The sequence below is a fragment of the Girardinichthys multiradiatus genome, chromosome 9 (assembly GCF_021462225.1).
Source record: "Girardinichthys multiradiatus isolate DD_20200921_A chromosome 9, DD_fGirMul_XY1, whole genome shotgun sequence".
Taxonomy (NCBI): Eukaryota; Metazoa; Chordata; class Actinopteri; order Cyprinodontiformes; family Goodeidae; genus Girardinichthys; species Girardinichthys multiradiatus.
This window is the reverse complement of record NC_061802.1, coordinates 18,017,108-18,037,052: the sequence shown is the minus strand read 5'-3', so window position 1 is coordinate 18,037,052 and position 19,945 is coordinate 18,017,108. Positions and strand designations below refer to the sequence as shown.

The 19,945-nt window shown below is 39.2% G+C and overlaps 2 protein-coding genes across 4 annotated transcripts; both read right to left on the bottom strand.

The window, feature by feature from the left end:
* Positions 1–3,124: 3,124 nt before the first annotated feature.
* Positions 3,125–8,370, bottom strand: ccdc124 (coiled-coil domain containing 124). Of its 2 annotated transcripts, XM_047374049.1 has the most exons (6): positions 8,233–8,361; positions 7,276–7,410; positions 5,019–5,196; positions 3,925–4,120; positions 3,747–3,852; positions 3,125–3,657 (listed from the first exon to the last, which is right to left on the bottom strand). In XM_047374049.1, exons 3-6 carry the CDS (start codon positions 5,175–5,177, stop codon positions 3,453–3,455), a joined length of 666 nt encoding a protein of 221 aa, XP_047230005.1. In that variant the 5' UTR covers positions 5,178–5,196; positions 7,276–7,410; positions 8,233–8,361; the 3' UTR covers positions 3,125–3,452. The 2 variants fall into 2 exon arrangements, with proteins under 2 accessions (XP_047230005.1, XP_047230004.1); XM_047374048.1 differs by lacking the exon at positions 7,276–7,410 and having other exon boundaries at positions 8,233–8,370.
* A 3,524-nt stretch (positions 8,371–11,894) lies between these two features.
* cluap1 (clusterin associated protein 1) lies at positions 11,895–18,141 on the bottom strand. 2 transcript variants are annotated; one of them, XM_047375636.1, is made up of 14 exons: positions 18,120–18,141; positions 17,699–17,803; positions 17,323–17,350; positions 17,115–17,226; positions 16,827–16,911; positions 16,552–16,728; positions 15,500–15,595; positions 15,188–15,271; positions 14,938–15,071; positions 14,685–14,826; positions 14,396–14,468; positions 14,190–14,300; positions 13,036–13,085; positions 11,895–12,233 (listed from the first exon to the last, which is right to left on the bottom strand). In XM_047375636.1, the coding sequence occupies exons 3-14, from the start codon at positions 17,342–17,344 to the stop codon at positions 12,069–12,071; spliced, it is 1,251 nt and encodes a 416-aa protein (XP_047231592.1). In that variant the 5' UTR covers positions 17,345–17,350; positions 17,699–17,803; positions 18,120–18,141; the 3' UTR covers positions 11,895–12,068. The 2 variants fall into 2 exon arrangements, with proteins under 2 accessions (XP_047231592.1, XP_047231593.1); XM_047375637.1 differs by lacking the exons at positions 17,699–17,803; positions 18,120–18,141 and adding an exon at positions 17,556–17,576.
* Between the last annotated feature and the right edge of the window lie 1,804 nt (positions 18,142–19,945).

The following is a 19,945-nucleotide window of genomic DNA, read 5'->3' as shown; positions in this document are numbered from 1 at the left end:
GAAGGAAGAAATAAGCGGCAGCTGCCTGTTGAAGGGTTGCCATGCAAATGGATGGGAGTGGGAGGGTGCAGGTAGGGATACATGGAGAAAAATAAAAATCTGTAACATCAGACAACAGCGTTAGGACGGGACATCACACAGAAATAAATAGGAAGAGGACAGGTAGGTTGGAAGGGAGGGAAAACAAGGCCAATTGCTAGCATTCATTACAAAGTGGAAAATAAAAGGTCATTTGAAGTTGTTATTGAAGCTTGTGGTTCAAAGGCCTTGGGCTCTTATCTCTTCTGCCACAAGAGCCTGCCGCACAAAAGTGTCCATTTTTAAACTAGGCTGAATGAATCTTGCCATGCAGCACCAGCCCTCATCACCCGTGTCTTAGAAGATCTAACAAATGCAATTTCAGGTCCAAAATAGCAATTAGTGTATAATGAGGTATGTTTGAAATCATCAGTATTTTCATGAGGATAGAAAAAAAAAAAAAAACACTACCCAGGTGATGGTTATTCAACCAAATCTTCGTTGGTTTGAATGTTCATGTGAGACAGAAATAGCATTATCAGTTCCAGAAACATAACAGGGTTTCACCCAATGTAAGTATGAGAATTGTATAAAAATAGTGTTAAAACTTATTTCTTAAATGAAGCTGAACTGTTAAAACTGTCATCTTTTTGTATTTAGTCAGGATTTGATCTCAGGCCACTTACCTGTAAAGTATTTCTGTTTCAGCAGCTCAGTATTTCAGCAGTTGCTGTACTAGATAAAACGTCTGTGTAAAGCAGCTTCACTTCTGTTCTTTGACCCAAGATACTATTAGTAATAAGGATGTAAATTTATTAAAGGACAAAAGTTTGATAATGCTTGATAACTGCAGTGGTTTTACATTGAACAATGTGAAATTGACATGCTTTATCCTTGACATCACAGATTGATTTGAATATTTTACCCAGAAGTATTTTTTTAATTGTTCCCTTACTGACTGAATTCACACCCAGTCAAAAATCAGAACAGGGCCATTTCACTACCTGTTGGTTCTCAGGACACTTTTAAATTCAGATTAAAGTGAACCAGTACTTCTTAAACTGGGTCTAAACTGCATTTATGTTACATTACAAACAAAATAAAGTTGTCAAAGTTCACTGTACTTTAAATAATCTGCATTTAGCCAAGGATAATCTATTCCTTGTATGACGGGTCCAAGAGTAATAAATTCAGGCTGTTTTTATTGGTGGAACCTGCAGACTGTACAACTCACGTATTATTCAAGCATGTTTGAAGTTAATATGATGCTCTTTTATCCAGATTTGTTTTTTTTTTTTGTTTGGAGTATGTTTTTTTTATAGAAATTTCAGTCTGGAAAAGTAAGTAATTTCATGATGGAAAATGTGTAAGAACCTTCTACTGCATTCTCTTGATTTTTGGCTTTAATGAGATTTTCTTATCTTTGTTTACATTTTTTGAAACATAATCGCTTTAGATACTTTATTTAAGCAAAAACAAAGGGAAATAAACCGAGCAAGGTAATAATGGTTCGATGAGGCCCAAAGTAAAAAGTTTAAATTTATTCCTGTGAAAAGAGTGAACTTCATACCTGAATAAAAGAATGAATTGCAGAACAGAAAGGAAACAAAACAATTTTATCTAAAAACAATTACTGTGATTAAGGATTACAATAATTTAACATTTTTTTAAAGTTTCTGTTGCACTGATGGCCTGTTTGTCAGTAGCTGGACAGGAAGAACGGCAGAGAGAAGGTTGAAAACACACAGCAAATGGTCCAGGGCTGAGAATCGATCCAGAAACAACTCCGTTAAGGGCTGCAGTTTCTGCAAAGATGCACCCGCTCCACCACTGAGCCACCGGACCCAACAACATTACACATTTAACAATGCTTTTCTACACTAACAGGTGAGAGTCAGCACTTTTAAATGGTCTGTTATTTAGACAGAGATTTGACCTCATGGATATGTTGTGGTCCTTGATGTAGTGTTTGGGTTAATGTTGGGGTTAATGAAACTGCTCCACAATGCTGTTCATCCTACATAAAAGACTGGACCCTTATCATCATCTACAAGTTTTTACACACCAAAGGGTCATTCTTGGTCCACTTCTGTTCTTCCTACACATCATAAACAAATATCATTTTTCATTTTTCTGATATTGATTTACAGATCTCTCTCTCCACTTCAAAAACAACATAGGCCCGGAGTCCCGGACCTGGCGACCTGGCTCCCTCTCTCTTTGCCCCTCTTTCCTGTCTACCTACTATCAAAAATAATGTCTGACAGGCAATCCCAAGGAAGACCTCATCTCACCTGTCTTTGCTTCTCTGTACAGGCTCTCCGTTTATTGTAGAATCCAGTTTATGACTCATTGAACCGATTTGCACCTCCATACCAGTCAGATCTCCAAACGCTGGACACTCCTAAAACGTTGGTAAAGCCCAGGCGGGCAGATGATTTTAGGAGATTGAAGAACAGAAGATATTTTACTGTAGCTCCACCTCAATTTTGGAACAGTGTTGCTTTCACATTAGTAAAGTTTTGACATTGGCATTGCAACTGAACTGAGTTATGACATCCTTTATCTTAATGTTCATCATGTACTGTGTTTCATTGTTTTATCACTGTGATATTTTACTTTTAGTCTTTCATGCCCTATTTTATTTGTACATTATTGGACCCTTTATGTGCAAAGCACATTAGTAAACCTCTGTTGCTTCTAAATATGCTTGTAAATAAATCTGACATAACTTGAGTCAGATATGAAATCACCAAACGCGGTGAGTGGGAGGAACGACCTGTATCCTCGTTGGCAAACGTTGCTATGTATTTAAAACACTGTGAGAGTATTGTGATAGAAATCTTAGCAATCTTTTACATTTCATTAAAGGATTCAAATCCTTTTGGCACAATCTATTTTTCCCAATAGTCAATTTCTGGTCACTTGACAAACCAACCTTAAAAGATAAAAAAAAAAAAGTTTATGAAAATGCATTGGTTGGTGTACAATATGCAACCTGGACATAAACCTATACGCATCCTTCGTCTTAAAAGCAAATGTGATCTGACTTAGACTATTTCCCTTCAATCAGTTTGGACTGTATGGATAAAATAAACACAAAATGTTGATGATTCAGCCGTGAACTTTAATAAGTTATTCCCAAAACATCTGGCTTCCCACCTTCCCAGAAGGGCTAAAAAATAATTATGTTAATTTATGAGATACTGAGTTTCCTCATTAGAGGCCATGTGAACAAACATGATAAACAGTGGTTGTTTTGGAAGAAGAACAACAGTCAAGTCCTCTGGCACAGGAAAAGGTGTTACTGGGTGCTTGCTGATGAAGATGTCCTCGGTGACACTCATTTTTTGGGCGAAATTATTCGTTTTTCCAATCCAAGTCTCTAAATTGCCTAAGCAGAGTTTGCAAGCGACAATATAAAGAAAAGGAATTCACTTCGAGTTGTAGGAGGCAAAACGTCGGTTCAGAGGGTTCTCAGGAGATTTAGCCCACTCCTTTTTCAGGTGTTGCTTTAACTGCGACAACCTCATGTTGGGGTTCTCCGCTTTTAGTCGGGGCATGTTTGCTTCCTCAAAGGCAGTAAAAGCGGCTTTCATCCTCCGCTCTGGATGACGGTCCAGGTCTTCCGGCCCCGTACTGCGAGACAATAAGACGAGCGTCAACAATGACAAACAACCAACTCCCTCTCCAATGGATGTAACAACGTCATGCCACATGTCTGGTACCTGAGCACAGCGATTGCATCCTCTATTGTTCGGGCTTCCTCAGTTCCTTCTTCAGCTATGACCCTGTTAATATTCTCCTCCAGAGGAGTCTCCAGGTGGCTTTTTTCTGTATGAATGAAAGTGGTTAAATTTTATTTTAACAAGAACACGTGGTTCACATCTCCAAACCAAATGTTACCTTTTGGGTTGATGTCCGGCTGTTGCTGCTGCTGCTCATTTTGAAGTATCTCCTGAATTTGGGCACGAGTCACTTTTCCATCAGATCCTGCCTCCTTCAGAGATTTTCCTTTTATCCGGGCATTCTCCTCATCCAGGAGTCGCTGGTTTTCCTTTTTCCTCTCAAGAAGCTCTAACCGCTTCTTCTCCTTGTCATCCTGGAGCAAGACAAAGCTTTTTTACTTAGTTTTCCAACACTTTATACCAGGGGTTCTCTAATGAATATCTTTAAAGCATTTCCAATAAAACACAATGAAGTTATAGACAAATTACTCCTGAGCTTTAGTTCCCTTAGGCTTACATTTCACACCTTGGCCAAGTATTTATAAATGATGCACCTTGTAACATTTTGTCTCAGTAAAACCACAAACAACATTTGATTTTTTTTAGGTTTCAACAGAATAAACCAACAGAAAATAGCACATAATGATGAATTAGAAGGAGGCAGGTAAATGGTTCTGGTCTGCATTTAAATAGTCTATCCCTGTGCCGAGGCTTTCAGGAACCACCTTTCACTGCAAATACATCTGCAACTCTTTTGAATTATGATCATTATTGGCAAAGTTGGTAGATAATTAACATTTTCCACTAGTTTTGCAATCTACACCATGACCTTTTTGGCTTATTCTTCTTTGTAAAATAGTTTAAGCTTAGACTGAGCAGAGAGCATCTGAACGCCACTCTTCCAAGTCTTGTCACAGATTTTTGATTGTTCATCACATAAAATCTGAATAAAATCCACCAACTTTTGTGGAGGTAATGAGACAAATTGTGGTAAAACTCAGGGGTATGAATAATCTAGCAAAGCAATGCAAGTTAATTTGTTCTACAGCCGTTATTTTACACACTAGAAAAACGTAAAAATAAAATAAAAAGGGGAACAAAAAGTGGGAATTAGGAAACAAAGTCAAACAGTAGCTTTGAATAACAACAGATGAACAGTTTTGTTTATAAATCCACCAAAGTTAATTAACCATTAATATTTGTGTTAACATGTAATGAGATGGGTCCTGTGATCAACTTGTGTGTAAATTGTGGTTCGCTGTCTCTGCTTACCTTTCTCTGCTCTTTTTTAAGTACATGTTTATCTCTCTCTTGCCAGAGGGCGTCATCTTCTTCCTTCTTCTTTCGCGCATCTGCCACTGCCTTGGCTTCAGCCTTGCGGGCTCTGGCAGTGGCTGCCTTGGAGTTCTCACCCTGGAACTTCTTTGGCATCCTGACAGCTGCTTTTTAGCTGAGAAAGACAAAAGAGGAGGTAAGATAATGTGGCATGAGGTTTTTAGGATGCTTTGGATGTTGTTATCTAGATTGTAAAGCTGAGAATGCAATGATTTTGGGCACAGGTAACACTAATTGTTTTGTTGTTAACCTGAAGGTCAGGTTTGTCAGATTAAGAGTACTTTTTGAAAATAATCTTTAAGCAGGTATAAAACATACCTTCCAAAAAACCCACGTTACTGTATTTAAAAAATTGTTTTTATTGGTCTGATGTAATATTCTAATCTTAAATCACATGTTTTCATTAGCTGTAAGCAGAAAATCATAATTAACAGAAATAAAGGCTTGAAAACATCAGTTTGTGTGCAGTTAAGCTATATAATGTGTTTCACTTAATGAGCTAAGTTACAGGTCCTTCTCAAAATATTAGCATATTGTGATAAAGTTCATTATTTTCCATAATGTCATGATGAAAATTTAACATTCATATATTTTAGATTCATTGCACACTAACTGAAATATTTCAGGTCTTTTATTGTCTTAATACAGATGATTTTGGCATACAGCTCATGAAAACCCAAAATTCCTATCTCACAAAATTAGCATATCATTAAAAGGGTCTCTAAACGAGCTATGAACCTAATCATCTGAATCAACGAGTTAACTCTAAACACCTGCAAAAGATTCCTGAGGCCTTTAAAACTCCCAGCCTGGTTCATCACTCAAAACCCCAATCATGGGTAAGACTGCCGACCTGATTGCTGTCCAGAAGGCCACTATTGACACCCTCAAGCAAGAGGGTAAGACACAGAAAGAAATTTCTGAACAAATAGGCTGTTCCCAGAGTGCTGTATCAAGGCACCTCAGTGGGAAGTCTGTGGGAAGGAAAAAGTGTGGCAGAAAACGCTGCACAACGAGAAGAGGTGGCCGGACCCTGAGGAAGATTGTGGAGAAGGGCCGATTCCAGACCTTGGAGGACCTGCGGAAGCAGTGGACTGAGTCTGGAGTAGAAACATCCAGAGCCACCATGCACAGGCGTGTGCAGGAAATGGGCTACAGGTGCCGCATTCCCCAGGTCAAGCCACTTTTGAACCAGAAACAGCGGCAGAAGCGCCTGACCTGGGCTACAGAGAAGCATCACTGGACTGTTGCTCAGTGGTCCAAAGTACTTTTTTCGGATGAAATCAAATTCTGCATGTCATTTGGAAATCAAGGTGCCAGAGTCTGGAGGAAGACTGGGGAGAAGGAAATGCCAAAATGCCAGAAGTCCAGTGTCAAGTACCCACAGTCAGTGATGGTCTGGGGTGCCGTGTCAGCTGCTGGTGTTGGTCCACTGTGTTTTATCAAGGGCAGGGTCAATGCAGCTAGCTATCAGGAGATTTTGGAGCACTTCATGCTTCCATCTGCTGAAAAGATTTATGGAGATGAAGATTTTATTTTTCAGCACGACCTGGCACCTGCTCACAGTGCCAAAACCACTGGTAAATGGTTTACTGACCATGGTATCACTGTGCTCAATTGGCCTGCCAACTCTCCTGACCTGAACCCCATAGAGAATCTGTGGGATATTGTGAAGAGAACGTTGAGAGACTCAAGACCCAACACTCTGGATGAGCTAAAGGCCGCTATCGAAGCATCCTGGGCCTCCATAAGACCTCAGCAGTGCCACAGGCTGATTGCCTCCATGCCACGCCGCATTGAAGCAGTCATTTCTGCAAAAGGATTCCCGACCAAGTATTGAGTGCCTAACTGTACATGATTATTTGAAGGTTGATGTTTTTTGTATTAAAAACACTTTTGTTTTATTGGTCGGATGAAATATGCTAATTTTGTGAGATAGGAATTTTGGGTTTTCGTGAGCTGTATGCCAAAATCATCCGTATTAAGACAATAAAAGACCTGAAATATATCAGTTAGTGTGCATTGAATCTAAAATATATGAATGTTAAATTTTCATCATTACATTATGGAAAATAATGAACTTTATCACAATATGTTAATATTTTGAGAAGGACCTGTACTTAAATAAATGAACTATTCAACAATATTCTGATTTATTGAAAGGGTCTGTATATTGCTTAAAGTATTTACTTGCCTGCATTCAGACACATGAAAACCACTGTTCCTGAGCAAATATGAAGGTCACATATAGTTTGGAGGTCTGTAGCTAATGCTGCAGAAAGTTAGTGACCTCTGGTCACTATGCGGCTCACCATCTGCTGAACCTCCTCTGATGATTAGAAAAGGCCACAGAATCATACATCCATAACAGATTTTCAGCTCACTTTGTGGCAGCATTACTGGTGCTCCCAATAACTACAACTTTGTTATAATACCGCTGACAACGGACTGGAATATTTAGAAGAGATCATTTCTGGGTAGCAGTTATTGTACTGGTGGCATCTTATGATGGTACCACACTAGAGTTCACTGAGCTCCTGAGAGTGACCCATTCTTTCACAAATGTTCATAAAAGCGGGCTGTACATAGGTGCTAGCAAATACATTTAGCAATCTAGTGTATAACATCAATATGTGCGGCACTGCTAACATAACTACTAACTAATCACATTAATGGAAAAAAAGAACCACAGTTAAACTGCAATATTAAATTCCACTTTGTGACATTGCTATGTTTTTTTTCCATGTTGGAAAATCATAAAAAAGAAACTACAAAAAGTAAATGCGTGATTTAAGAGGCTTCGATAACTGTACAAACAGCCAGTTGTGGGTGATGCAACTCCTAACGGAACAATAACACATTCCAGCATTAACAAAGCCTGGCTGTCAGCCTCATGTAAACTAGGATAACTGTTCACAATCTCCATGTAAACGAATGTGCCACAACATCTAGGACTATTTCACCTCATTTATTATAAAAATGTCAGCACTGTTTGTCAGGGGAGCAACTTAGCATTAGCTAGCCGTTGTTACCCTGATAAAACAAGCTTGTTTAATTTTTAAGGAGCTTACCGCTCTCTGAGCTACTTCCCTAACATGTAACTAAACGAATAGTGGTCACAGTTGTTCCAAAAAAAAAGTCATTTTCATACCAGTGTGAAAGGAAAACCAAGTTCTAGGTATACGACAGCTTTGTGTTTCGAAAAAGCATCCGCCACCTCCTCCCAGCGCAGCGCGCGTAAAGATGACGTCACGAATGCGCTAAATTCCACAAGAAAATAAATGATGAAATCCTATTTGTTAATTTATTTTGGCAGAAACTATGTGACTTAATTCACAACAACATTGATACCAGCTTCCCCGCGACGCACTATGGAAGAAGTGGTATAGAAAATGACTTACTGCATGGGAGTTCAGGGATCTAAACATATATTAATTGCAGTACAAATCTCAATGGCTTTAAGTGCCATTTTAATAAGAGTCTTTAATTGCCTGAATATATTGTTTGGCTTCATTTTAAAAGCTGTAAAGCAAGACTTTCTTTCAAAGAATTTGCTACAATGAATGTGATATTTTGAGAGTAACAATAGACGATTAATTAGGTAGTCAGGATCGTTTTTTTGAATTCGATTTGCAACGAGACAAAACAACACGTTTTCCCACAATAAAGCAAAATGGTAGTATGATCAAGATGATGGGATCTATGTATGCCATGAGTTTGATGGCACTACAACATACTATAGTGAAGTTATTGACAATTTTATACATATTTTAACAATAAAAAAATGACAAAAAATCTATTTAAGCACATTTTCCTAAAATAAGAATTGTAGTATGATCAAGATAATGTGCTCTCTGTGTGCTATGAGTTTGATGGCACTACAATGTGTTATAGTGAAGTTATTACTTACTTTAATGATTAAACATCATTAAAATGAAAGCCCAATATCCAAAGCTCTTAGATTGATAGAGCAAACTGGTATTCGTGATGGGTTTTTTTTTTTTTTATCCTACATCTAGCAAGAGATTTTACTGAATGAGGCTTTTTAGGGTATAGTCTTTGGGAAATTCCTAAAAAATGTTTTAAGTGTTATTTTCCAATCCAAGAAATGTAGTATGAAAAACGTGAGATCACATACACATAAAATGATTTAATGACAATACACCTCTCCTTGGCGACGCTATTGAATATTTCTCCATCATATTTTTCTGGTGTTGCAATTTGCAGACGATCCCTGCGCATTTGAGGAGCAGCGAGCTCTGCATAGAGGCCAATCAATGCATGTCCCCCAGTGCGGTGTTAGGCTCGTTTTGAGGAAAATACGATTGTAGCTCACTGTCTGCCTTGCTGTGGTTGCAGAGAGGTGTTGGTTTTGTAGAAGCAATGTTCCGCTGATGAGTTATTGATCCGGAAAAGCCGAATCTGTGAATATCTTTCTAACTTTACCGAAGTCGACCGGGAGTCGAACCCAGGAGCTTCTTGCTGCAAGACAACAGTATTTTCAGCTGTTATTTGAACTGTTTATTATTTCTGTTGCTATTCTTGTTTCTCTTTGAATGTTGACACTGTGCGATGAGTGGTTATGAATAGTTTTGAAAACAAATAAATTTTGAATTCATTAAAACACAGGAGCTGCTTATATGTATTATGTTTATATATGTTTTATATATTATGAATATGCTATCATGTTCATTCTTCATAAATGTCAACCAAATGAGCCAAAATAAGAAGATACTACAATATGTCAACCTTTCATATTTCTGATTATACACACACCAGGGGGTAAAATACTTAAATTTAGGAACAAATCATTTCTTATCTTTGGTTGCAAGGAGGTTGACTTGAATGATTCAACCTGATACCAACTGAAACACTGAAACTGAAGCACTGTTTTATCATATCCCCAGAGACCTCAAAGCGCTTTACACTACAATCAGTCATCCACCTATTCAAACACTGACAGTGATAAGCAAACATTTTAGCCACAGCTGCCCTGGGGCAGACTGACATACAATCGGCACCACTGGGCCCTCTAACCACCATCAGCAGTTAAGGCGAGTGGAGCGTGTTGCCCAAGGTTACAGGAGAAGCTCCTACCACCTGAGCTACAGTCGCCCCAGATGACTGCTAAAGATTCATCATTGTAATGTCTTGTGTTAAATCTTTGCTGAATTCTACTCTCAGAAACTGTTCACCTGCTCTAGTTAGTTGTTTAGGTCTATAGCTACTTTAATTGTCTCAATGCATGACTCATGCAAATATATCCCAGGTTACCTGGCGACAGCTCTTTGGAAATCAGAGGCTTAAAAACATGCAACCAAATTAGCACAAAGCATTTATCTAAAGTAAAGTCTGGCTCAATAATGGATCTGACTAAAAAGTAGCCAATGTCAAAAACAACAACCCAAAAAAACTTTTAAAGAACACAGAAAATTGTTCACTGGCACAAAACTGAAGCTTATAAAAAACACAATCCCTGAAAGACAGACCCCGTCTCCCCTTCTGTATGATGGGTGGACATTTCCATGCTGTTTTACTTCCATATAATTGTTTAAATACATGAGCATAGCAGCTTTAAGGATCTGGAAATTGTACATGAGGATAAACCAGACATGCTGATATTTAGACTTGCCTTAAAATACATTCACAGGTCTCCTTCTATTAAATTAAATGTTGTGAATTGACCAATCAGACGCTTAACAGGTCATTTTGGCTTTTCCAAAATATTCTAATGCATACTATTCTTACCGTATGTCAACTTCTTACTTAAAAAAAGTAATAAAAAAAGATTTTTTCATTATTCTGGCATTTAGCAACTAGAAATCATTTTGGTAATCCTAACTTTTCTGACACCTCCTGCTTAAAACCCAAAAAGTCAGAAGGATCGTGAGGCCCCGCTTTCACGGTCTGTATTCACACTGTCATTGGACTGATCCAGGACAGTGATGAGTCTGTATACAGACAGCAGGTGGATCGGCTGGTACACTGGTGTTGTCAGAACTACCTTGAACTCAACCCACTCAAGACTGTGGAAATGGTGGTGGACCTTCAGAGAACACCCCCCCCCCATACACCCCACTCACCATCCTCAACAACACTGTATCGGCCGTGGCCACTTCAGGTTCTTAGGAACCACCATCTCTGAGGACCTGAGATGATCTTCACACATAGACACTGTTCGAAAGAAGGCCCCGCAGAGACTGTACTTCCTGAGGCAACTCAAGAAGTTCAACCTTCCACAGGAGCTGCTGGTCATCTTCTACACTGTCATCATTCAATCTGTCCTGTCTTCATCCATCTCAGTGTGGTTTGGCTCATCCACAAAACAGGACAGGTCCAGACTGCAACGAATAATCAGGACTGCAGAGAGAATAATCAGAGCTGACCTTCCCTCCATCCAGGACTTATACAGGTCTAAGGTCAAGAAAAGAGCTGCTAAAATCTCTGCAGACCCCACACACCCTGCACATAAACTGTTTAGAGTTTTACCTTCAGGCCGCCGCTACAGAGCACTGTTTCCTAAAACCAGCCGCCACAGAGATGGTTTCTTCCCCCAGGCTTTTTCTCTGATGAACATTCAATAGAGTACAAAACAACAGCATACAGATGCTGCAAATGCACCTTTTTTATTAGATATGTGTATATTGTACATTGTAAATTTGTATATTCTGTAATGCAAAAACAGAACAAAAGAGCAAAGTGTACCGGAGGCAAATTCCTTCTTTGTATGTATGAACTTGGCAATAAAGCTGATTCTGATATAAATAATAAACTATTTATAAAGTTGCCATATCAGAGAAAGAACAGACAAAATGAAAATAGATATTTTAATTTTATTTTTGTCAGCGGTTTAAATAAATATCAAAGAACAGGAGCTATATCTGCAATTAACACTTATAATGCAACATTCAGATTGAAAGAAATGATAAAACGATCTAATTTCGGCCAGGATATAAAAAGTGCACAACTCATGATTATGTGCCTAACTCAAAAGTCATCATCACTTTCTTCCAGGAGAGGTGGTTTCACGCCTCCCCTAGTAGGATGATTACTCTTTGACAACGGGACCTCTAAGCTGTTATCCTCCAAGTCCCTGCTCTCTTCTTCACCTTCCTCATCATCCTCATCTGCATCAATCTCACTGTCATCAGTCTGAAACAGGAGGCAAGCAGAGATAACCACACCAGTTAGTAAAAGGCTGAAGTCTGTCTCTGAGAGGACAGTCATATAATATGTCAAACTATATTTTTCCAGGGTAAATATTTAACACACAAAAAACAGTGGAACCAAAATGGAAACGACCATGTTTTCATTCTAACTAAAAACAGAACCTCAGCAAGGTTTACTCCTACATTAGAGAAAACACACTAATTAATGAACCAAATCTTTTTTGGTGATGAAAACATCTGTAACATTTGAGGGAAAATCCATCCTTACCCCTGATATTATAACTAATAAAAACATCAGTACAATTCCATAAATTATATAGGCATTTTTCACTTCATTTTAAATATACTTTACCACCATCCGAAACATTTTAGGATTCACTCCTTAGACTCAAATGGGGAATTTAAGAATGGATTTTTCCTTTTTCTACATAGGAAGGACATAAGACTGAACTAGATCATCTTCCTGCACAAACCTTGTCTTCCCGCTTTTTTTTGGAATGAGGGACTGACCTTCTGAGGACTGCTAAAAACCCCTTGTAAAATCCAAGCGACAATGACAAGAACAAAACCAAGGAAACAAACTGTTGAAAACCGTCAATGAAGTAATAAGCTAGAAACCATAGGTGATAAAGCTTGTCAGAGTTGCTGATAACAGGGCAGCCTTCTAATGACAGCTGAAGGTGAACAGGAAAATAATTCCCATTGGCAAAAAGAAAACGGTGTGGCCTGTTTCAGAGACATCGGCGTAAAATGAGTATCAGAATGAAGGTGAGAACATCACTAACCTCATCACTGTCGCCACCTTGCATGTTTCCAATGAAACGTGCTCCTCTCCCTTAGCAGACGAAAAAGACCAAACAATTATAAATTTTTAGGACAGAAGGAGTTTTCTGTACACCAAGTTTAATGAAAACATTGGAAATTTGCAAAGTGTGGCAATTTTAAGTGGCTCTGTAATATCTAACTAAATATCACTTAAAAATTTAAAGTGCCTGTGACACGCTTGGAGAAACAAATGCAGAAATTGACAGAAAACATCTTAATATTAAAGGAATTGGGCAATATTTGAGATAATATTAGGATTAAACATGTGAAAAAGGACAATTGTGACACAAAATAAGCATATTTCCATGTTAAATATTGCAAGTCCAAAGTCGCACAAAAATAAGGTCTAAGGGGAAATCATTCATTGTGTGAGCGTCAATGATAAATGTTTCAGGTAGAAGCCAAGTTGCGTTAAAAACAACATTAATACAGTAAAACGGTGCATTGCTGGTGGTGGCAGCAATACTACGACAGCAGCCATTTGTCTGAACTACTCTACCGAAGCAAAGAGGATCAGAGCTGCCTGGATCAGAGCTGGAAAACTGACAAGGGACAGATGGGCTGTTCCCAACAAGCACAGCCACTTGTGATCAGAGGACTTCTTGGCAAACTGCTTCGAACAACAAACCTCTAAATTTGCAGGGGCAAAAACAGACTCTGGTCGAATTAGATGGCAACCCGCACGCTGCAGCACTTGTGCTCTGCCATCTGATGACAGCTGACTTCCTTCTTCTGACTCTGCTTCGTCTCTCTCTGATAGTGACTGAAATATATCTAAAGATCAGATTCTTCGCTAATGTCTGTGTTGTGAGGCGTTGTAGAAGCGGTCCGTTTATGTGCCGGGGTTCCCCTTTTATGTCATTAAAGAGTGCAAAAGAGTAGTCTGGAAGTGCCTTTTTAGTTAAATTTATGACCATATAACTCAACAACTTTTCATTTTAGCAGCATGATTTTACTTTTTGAAATATTTTATTCATTTCCATTAATGTAATTGGTTTCCCATTAAAACAAACCAATGTCACCTGCACTTTAAGTTTGACTTCTGGAAATAATCCATACTGGAAGTATTAAGAGTTTTTCTTATCCCTAACATGACTACAGCCCATCTGCGTACCTGCCATGAGGCTCTTTCTTGTGGGTCGTGGCTTAGATGGACGAGATTCTTCAAGGTCGCTGTCTGACCCTTCGTCCTCTGGAACATCCAAGTCAGAGTCGGAGTCTTTCACTGCCAAATACAAGGGTAAATGTTTAGACAGGGAAAAGCAGGTTCGGGTTGTACTTTTAACTCTGCTTCAAGTTCTTAGTGTTGGCTTATCTTACGTGAGCTCTTCATCAGATCTCTCTCCTCCTCCTTCAGTTTGTGTTGCATTATCTTTAGAGTGTTTTCAGCTTCCTAAAGAATACGCAAGATACCCCATTTTAGATACAGTTCCAGAAGTTGAACCCTTTTAAACTTACAAAAAAGTCTCAGGTATGTAATGTTCAACTTTATATTGTTAATGTACTAGTTGTAGACAAACACAATAACCTGGGTATTAAATGAGAAAAACAACATCATGTGCCGATACATGTATCTACAATACGTGACATATCTATTCTATCCACACACCTCAAACCTTTCCTGCTCCACTCTGTGGTACTCGTCCAGCTGTGCCTCCAGGAAGCTGAGGTTTCTAAACTTCTCCACAAAGATTTCATATTGTTTCTGCAGCTCTTCTTCTATCTTTTCATATTCATCCATAAACGCTGGTCTGAAAGAATCCAAACACAATTTGAGAAATATTTCTTCAAGTGTTATTTTAAAATAGAAATAGTAAATCTCAAAACGTTTAAATGTAAAAAAAAAAAAAAAGACATCTAACCTAACACTCTGCAGTGTCTGCAGCCTCTTCTGATGCCTCTCCAAATCCTGTTTCTTCTTCTCTATCTTGGCGTCCAGGCTGGTCTCGTCAGAGACGACATTGCTCAGCATTTCTTTGGTCTTTTCCACACTTTCCTGGTAACAAAAGCAATGTAACACCTTCACCGTTTAATGTATTTGATGGATGAAACACATGGCAAGTGCGGATGAAAATAACTGGAATTAAAATGCGAAACTCTTAGAATACTGACCAGAGTGTCCTTGATAGCAGCTCTCAGTGCTTTTTCGGTCTCATTGATCTCAAGAGGTCGAGCAATGGCAGCAGTCCTCATTTCCTGTGGGCATCATAAAAGTAAAGACAAAATAAAAGTATTGGTGATGATCACTCATGTCTCAAACTACTGCTGTTGTTTAACATTAGACTTGATAATTACAAAATACAGATGAAATCTCTTCACCAATAATAGATTTAAAATAATCACATTATATATATATATATATATATATATTTTATTATTTTTTACCAACATGCTATTTTGAAACAGTAACTGTGTTTGCCTCACCCTGAGCTCTGCCTCTTTTCCCAGTAAATCATACAGAGATGCTCCTTTGGATGTGATTTCAGACGCCAGCTGACGAGCTGCTTTAAGATCAGAAATCTACCGAGAAGACGTGGAGAGATCAATCAACTCACATTTGACTCTTTCTACTTTAACCAAGCAATAATGGACACTAATTATTGTTTCAGGAAAGAACCATTAACAAAGTGGAGACACTGTAAAGGCACTGCAATCACACAATGTGAAAAACTAAGAAAACACAACTCGGTATAGTGAAAACTCTCCACAAGTCTTCTGAGTACACACAAGTATTGCATGATAAAATCCTCCAGCATGTTGGAAAAAGTTCTTCTCACTCTTGTAAGCGCTTTAAAAGAATTACATTTTCTAGCATTTTCCACCCATGCTCAGACTAAGGTGCTGCTGCAAAACTATCTACTCAATGCACTCAACTGTCCACTGCCACCACAGGATAGCTGACTCGCTAGCTGACTCACTGCATTCATCCTGGCTTCCATACATAGAAAACCATTGACCAACTGGAAAGACAAGGTGAATTTGACTGCACGTTGTATTAATTAGGATCAACGTGAAATGTAATTTAATGTCCTCCATGTTTTAGATAGGTCCTTGTTGTTACACACCTGATTTAAACAAATTCTCATTTTGCAGGCAAGGTAATATAATAATTCAAATGAGGTGTACTGGAACAGGGCCGATTTAAAACCTGCAGGACAGTGGACCCTGTGAACCACATTTGGGGACCACTAGTAAACAAAGTCGGCCAGAATCCAAGAGTTAACAGTCCACATAAATATGCTCCCATGTACCTAGCTCTGCCTTCAAAATATGATACTAGTACAATGTTAATAAAATTCTGCAACAGCTATTTCATTAAATAGATTTTAATATTATGTTTAATTGGTATATCCTTCATTTCTATGTTACATGTCTTTTTCTCTTCTTTAAACTTCTTAAAACTGACATTTCACTAATGAAGTTAATGAAACATTGAAACAACAACACACATAACGCGAAGAAAATTTGCACCGCACCCTAGAGCTGAGGTCAAACTTGAACTTCTTATCTTCCTCCACAACATCCTCCATAGCCATCTGCTTGGTTTTCATAGCATTGTACAGCACAGAGGTGATCTTCAGCATCTCTTTCACTGCATAGCCGTCAGCCTGGTAGAGGTGCTTGGTGTTTAGCTTGATGTGAGCCTTGGTCGCCTGCAACCAGATCAGACAACAGTTAAAACAGACAGAGAGGAATCTGTGTTAACTACACTTCAGGAAATTATCTGTCAAATGTTTGAATGAGATTTCACCATGAACTGAGCCACAGCCTTAATGAAGAATATTCTGTCTGACTCTGTGTCCACATCAGTGGGAATATCAATGTGAGGTTCATATCTGCAAAAACCAGAAAAGGACATAAGGATCCATGTCTGTTTTGAAGTCCCTTTTTATTTGTGAAGCACAATCAGAAGAAATACTTCAGCTCAAAGGTTCAGTGAGGGATGTGAAAATACCGTGCTATGAAGGACCTCTGAGCAGTAGTGAGCAGTAATGTTTTTATTACATGAAGCATTTCGAATTTAAATGCTCAAGGATACCTTTTTACAAGCCATATTAGGATTTCTGCTATTAGGGTGAAGTTTGGTGATCTGAAATTTTCCATAGATATCAAGCGAGGATAGCCCAAGGCCCTCATCATTTCCGTGAAGTCTGCCAAATCACAAACAGACCAAATTATACTCAAACCTCTGCAGCTAAATAATGTTTGTTAGATAAAAGGAAGAGAAAATCTAAGGTTTCACTTACTTCGTAGGTCTCTAAATGACATGTTTAACTGAAAGAAAGAAAGAACATTCGTCAACCTAATTTATCAGAAAAAATGCTTCCTTTTTCACAGTTGATAAACTTCATTCATAACAAGCACCATAAGAACATCTCAGGCTAAGTTTAAGTATTGGAAGAAACAAAATGACAAATAATCGTTACAGTTTGTGAGATTAATTAAACAGCTGTGCTAGCAAAGCCTGTGTAGCTCCTACTTAGCTTTAAGTTAGCTCGATGCTAACGATTTGTGTCGCTTTCAGTGGCCACAGGCAAGTTAATCTGTAAGACCACATCTTTTACAACGTTGTTTGCATTCATTAAATGGATCCTAAAGTTTTTACAGCAGTCGCTTTATTACCTGGTGCCGTTACAAAGACGCATCCGTCATATACGCCATTAATGGTCGCTATGGAAACGTATTGTAGTCTACGGAAAGTCAAAGCAGTCAAACTGCTTGAAGGCACTGGAAAAGAGAGAAGTCATCCCGGTGGGAGATATATAAAAAAAATAATAACACATATATATATATATATAGTTTGGACACACTTCTTCTCATTCAAAGAGTTTTCTTTATTTTCATGACTATGAATATTCTGGCTTCACACTGAAGGCATCAAAACTATGAATTAACACATGTGGAATTATATACTGAACAAAGAAGTGTGAAACAACTGAAAATATGTCTTATATTCTAGGTTCTTCAAAGTAGCCACCTTTTGCTTTGATTATTGCTCCACACACTCTTGGCATTCTGTTGATGAGCTTCAAGAGGTAGTCACCTGAAATGGTTTTACAACAGTCTTGAAGGAGTTCCCAGAGATGCTTAGCACTTGTTGGCCCTTTTGCCTTCACTCTGCGGTCCAGCTCACCCCAAACCATCTCGATTGGGTTCAGGTCCGGTGACTGTGGAGGCCAGGTCATCTGGCGCAGCACCCCATCACTCTCCTTCTTGGTCAAAGAGCCCTTACACAGCCTGGAGGTGTGTTTGGGATCATTGTCCTGTTGAAAAATAAATGATGGTCCAACTAAACACAAACCGGATGGAATAGCATGCCGCTGCAAGATGCTGTGGAAGCCATGCAGGTTCAGTATGCCTTCAATTTTGAATAAATCCCCAACAGTGTCACCAGCAAAGCACCCCCACACCATCACACCTCCTCCTCCGTGCTTCACTGTGGGAACCAGGCATTTAGAGTCCATCCGTTCACCTCTTCTGCGCCGCACAAAGACACGGTGGTTGGAACCAAAGATCTCAAACTTGGACTCATCAGACCAAAGTACAGATTTCCACTGGTCTAATGTCCATTCCTTGTGTTCTTTAGCCTAAAACAAGTCTCTTCTGCTTGTTGCCTGTCCTCAGCAGTGGTTTCCTAGCAGCTATTTTACCATGAAGGCCTGATTCACACAATCTCCTCTTAACAGTTGTTCACTCATCTTTGGCCAGTTTACAGTAAGCCTACAGTCAATCGCATAGTAGATCGGATGTATTAACTGAGATACAACAAACACTGTATAGAATCAGAATGATAGTTCGCCAACCGCCAGTATAAATGCTACTACTAGTACGAAGAGTTTTTCACTTGTGCTCTAATTGGCTGAAGCTGCTGTACTGTTACAATCCACAAGACGGCGACACCTGTCAGTTTGCCTTCCTATTAGTCTATTGGAAGTATGGGCTGTTCAACTGACGCAGAGCATGATGGAGCAAACTGGTGAGCCCCCTCACAACAATAACAGCCCGGCAGGTAATGAACCGCCTGCTTGCGGCCTTCACAGCAAACGACTCAAAGAACTGGAAAATGCCGCCCTGCAGACTAGCTTGATATCAGAAATGGAGACGGAATCCGGGGCGGACGCCGGGAGCTGGACGGAACAGCAGTGCGGGCAAGGTGAACAGCCGAACGGGTTGCCCTTGAACCAGCAGGGCTCGGCGCCTCTGCAGCTCGGCGTGGACACGGAGGCGGAAGGAGTGGAGCCGGGGACAAACGTGCCCAAGCAGCGGGTGGAAGAAGAAAGGACGCTAACGGATCATTTAAACAAACGACTGCTTTCTTCGTTTCTGGAGAAACTTAACGAAAGGGACCTGGCGCTCCCCGGCGTGCAGCGCCTGGACTGCGCTGTAGCCGAAGAGGACTCGAATAGGGCCGCGGATGAGTGGTGAAACAGCCGGCCTCACGATCAGCAGCAGCACGGAGGCGGTTGGAGGATCTACAACCAACGTGCACGGAAGCACAAACTTCACATTAAAAACTTATCTGCTTGTTTAATTTGTAAAACCTTAGAGCAGGAGTGTCTGGGGATATTATGTTTAGTCAGAATGTTTGATTTATTAAAAAATATGCAATAAATGAACACCTTGTTAAATGAATTGCCTTTGTACTTATTGTGTACCTGGCCGCCATGATAAATGCAGCTGTTTTTCTTAACATTCATAACCAGATGTCAGTGTACGATGAAGGAAACTAACATGTATCTCAGTTCTTGAAAATACTGTTTATACTTCGTGCACATAAACGAACGGTTACTTTGAACAATATAGCAGCAAAGTGACATTTAATATAATTGAGCATATTCAGATTTACTGAAATTTATGTAAAATCCAGAA

What these genes read in the sequence shown, in the direction of transcription:
- ccdc124 (XM_047374048.1), bottom strand. Translation starts at nt 5,177, where the DNA reads ATGCCAAAGAAGTTCCAGGGTGAGAACTCCAAGGCAGCCACTGCCAGA. An exon ending in TTAAAAAAGAGCAGAGAAAG is followed by an intron (nt 4,121 to 5,018) that starts GTAAGCAGAGAC and finishes GTCTTGCTCCAG; the next exon opens with GATGACAAGGAGAAGAAGCG. An exon ending in GCCGGACATCAACCCAAAAG is followed by an intron (nt 3,853 to 3,924) that starts GTAACATTTGGT and finishes TCATTCATACAG; the next exon opens with AAAAAAGCCACCTGGAGACT.
- cluap1 (XM_047375636.1), bottom strand. Translation starts at nt 17,344, where the DNA reads ATGTCATTTAGAGACCTACGAA. An exon ending in CTGCTATCAAGGACACTCTG is followed by an intron (nt 15,072 to 15,187) that starts GTCAGTATTCTA and finishes TTTTGTTACCAG; the next exon opens with GAAAGTGTGGAAAAGACCAA. An exon ending in AGATCTGATGAAGAGCTCAC is followed by an intron (nt 14,301 to 14,395) that starts GTAAGATAAGCC and finishes TGTATTTGGCAG; the next exon opens with TGAAAGACTCCGACTCTGAC.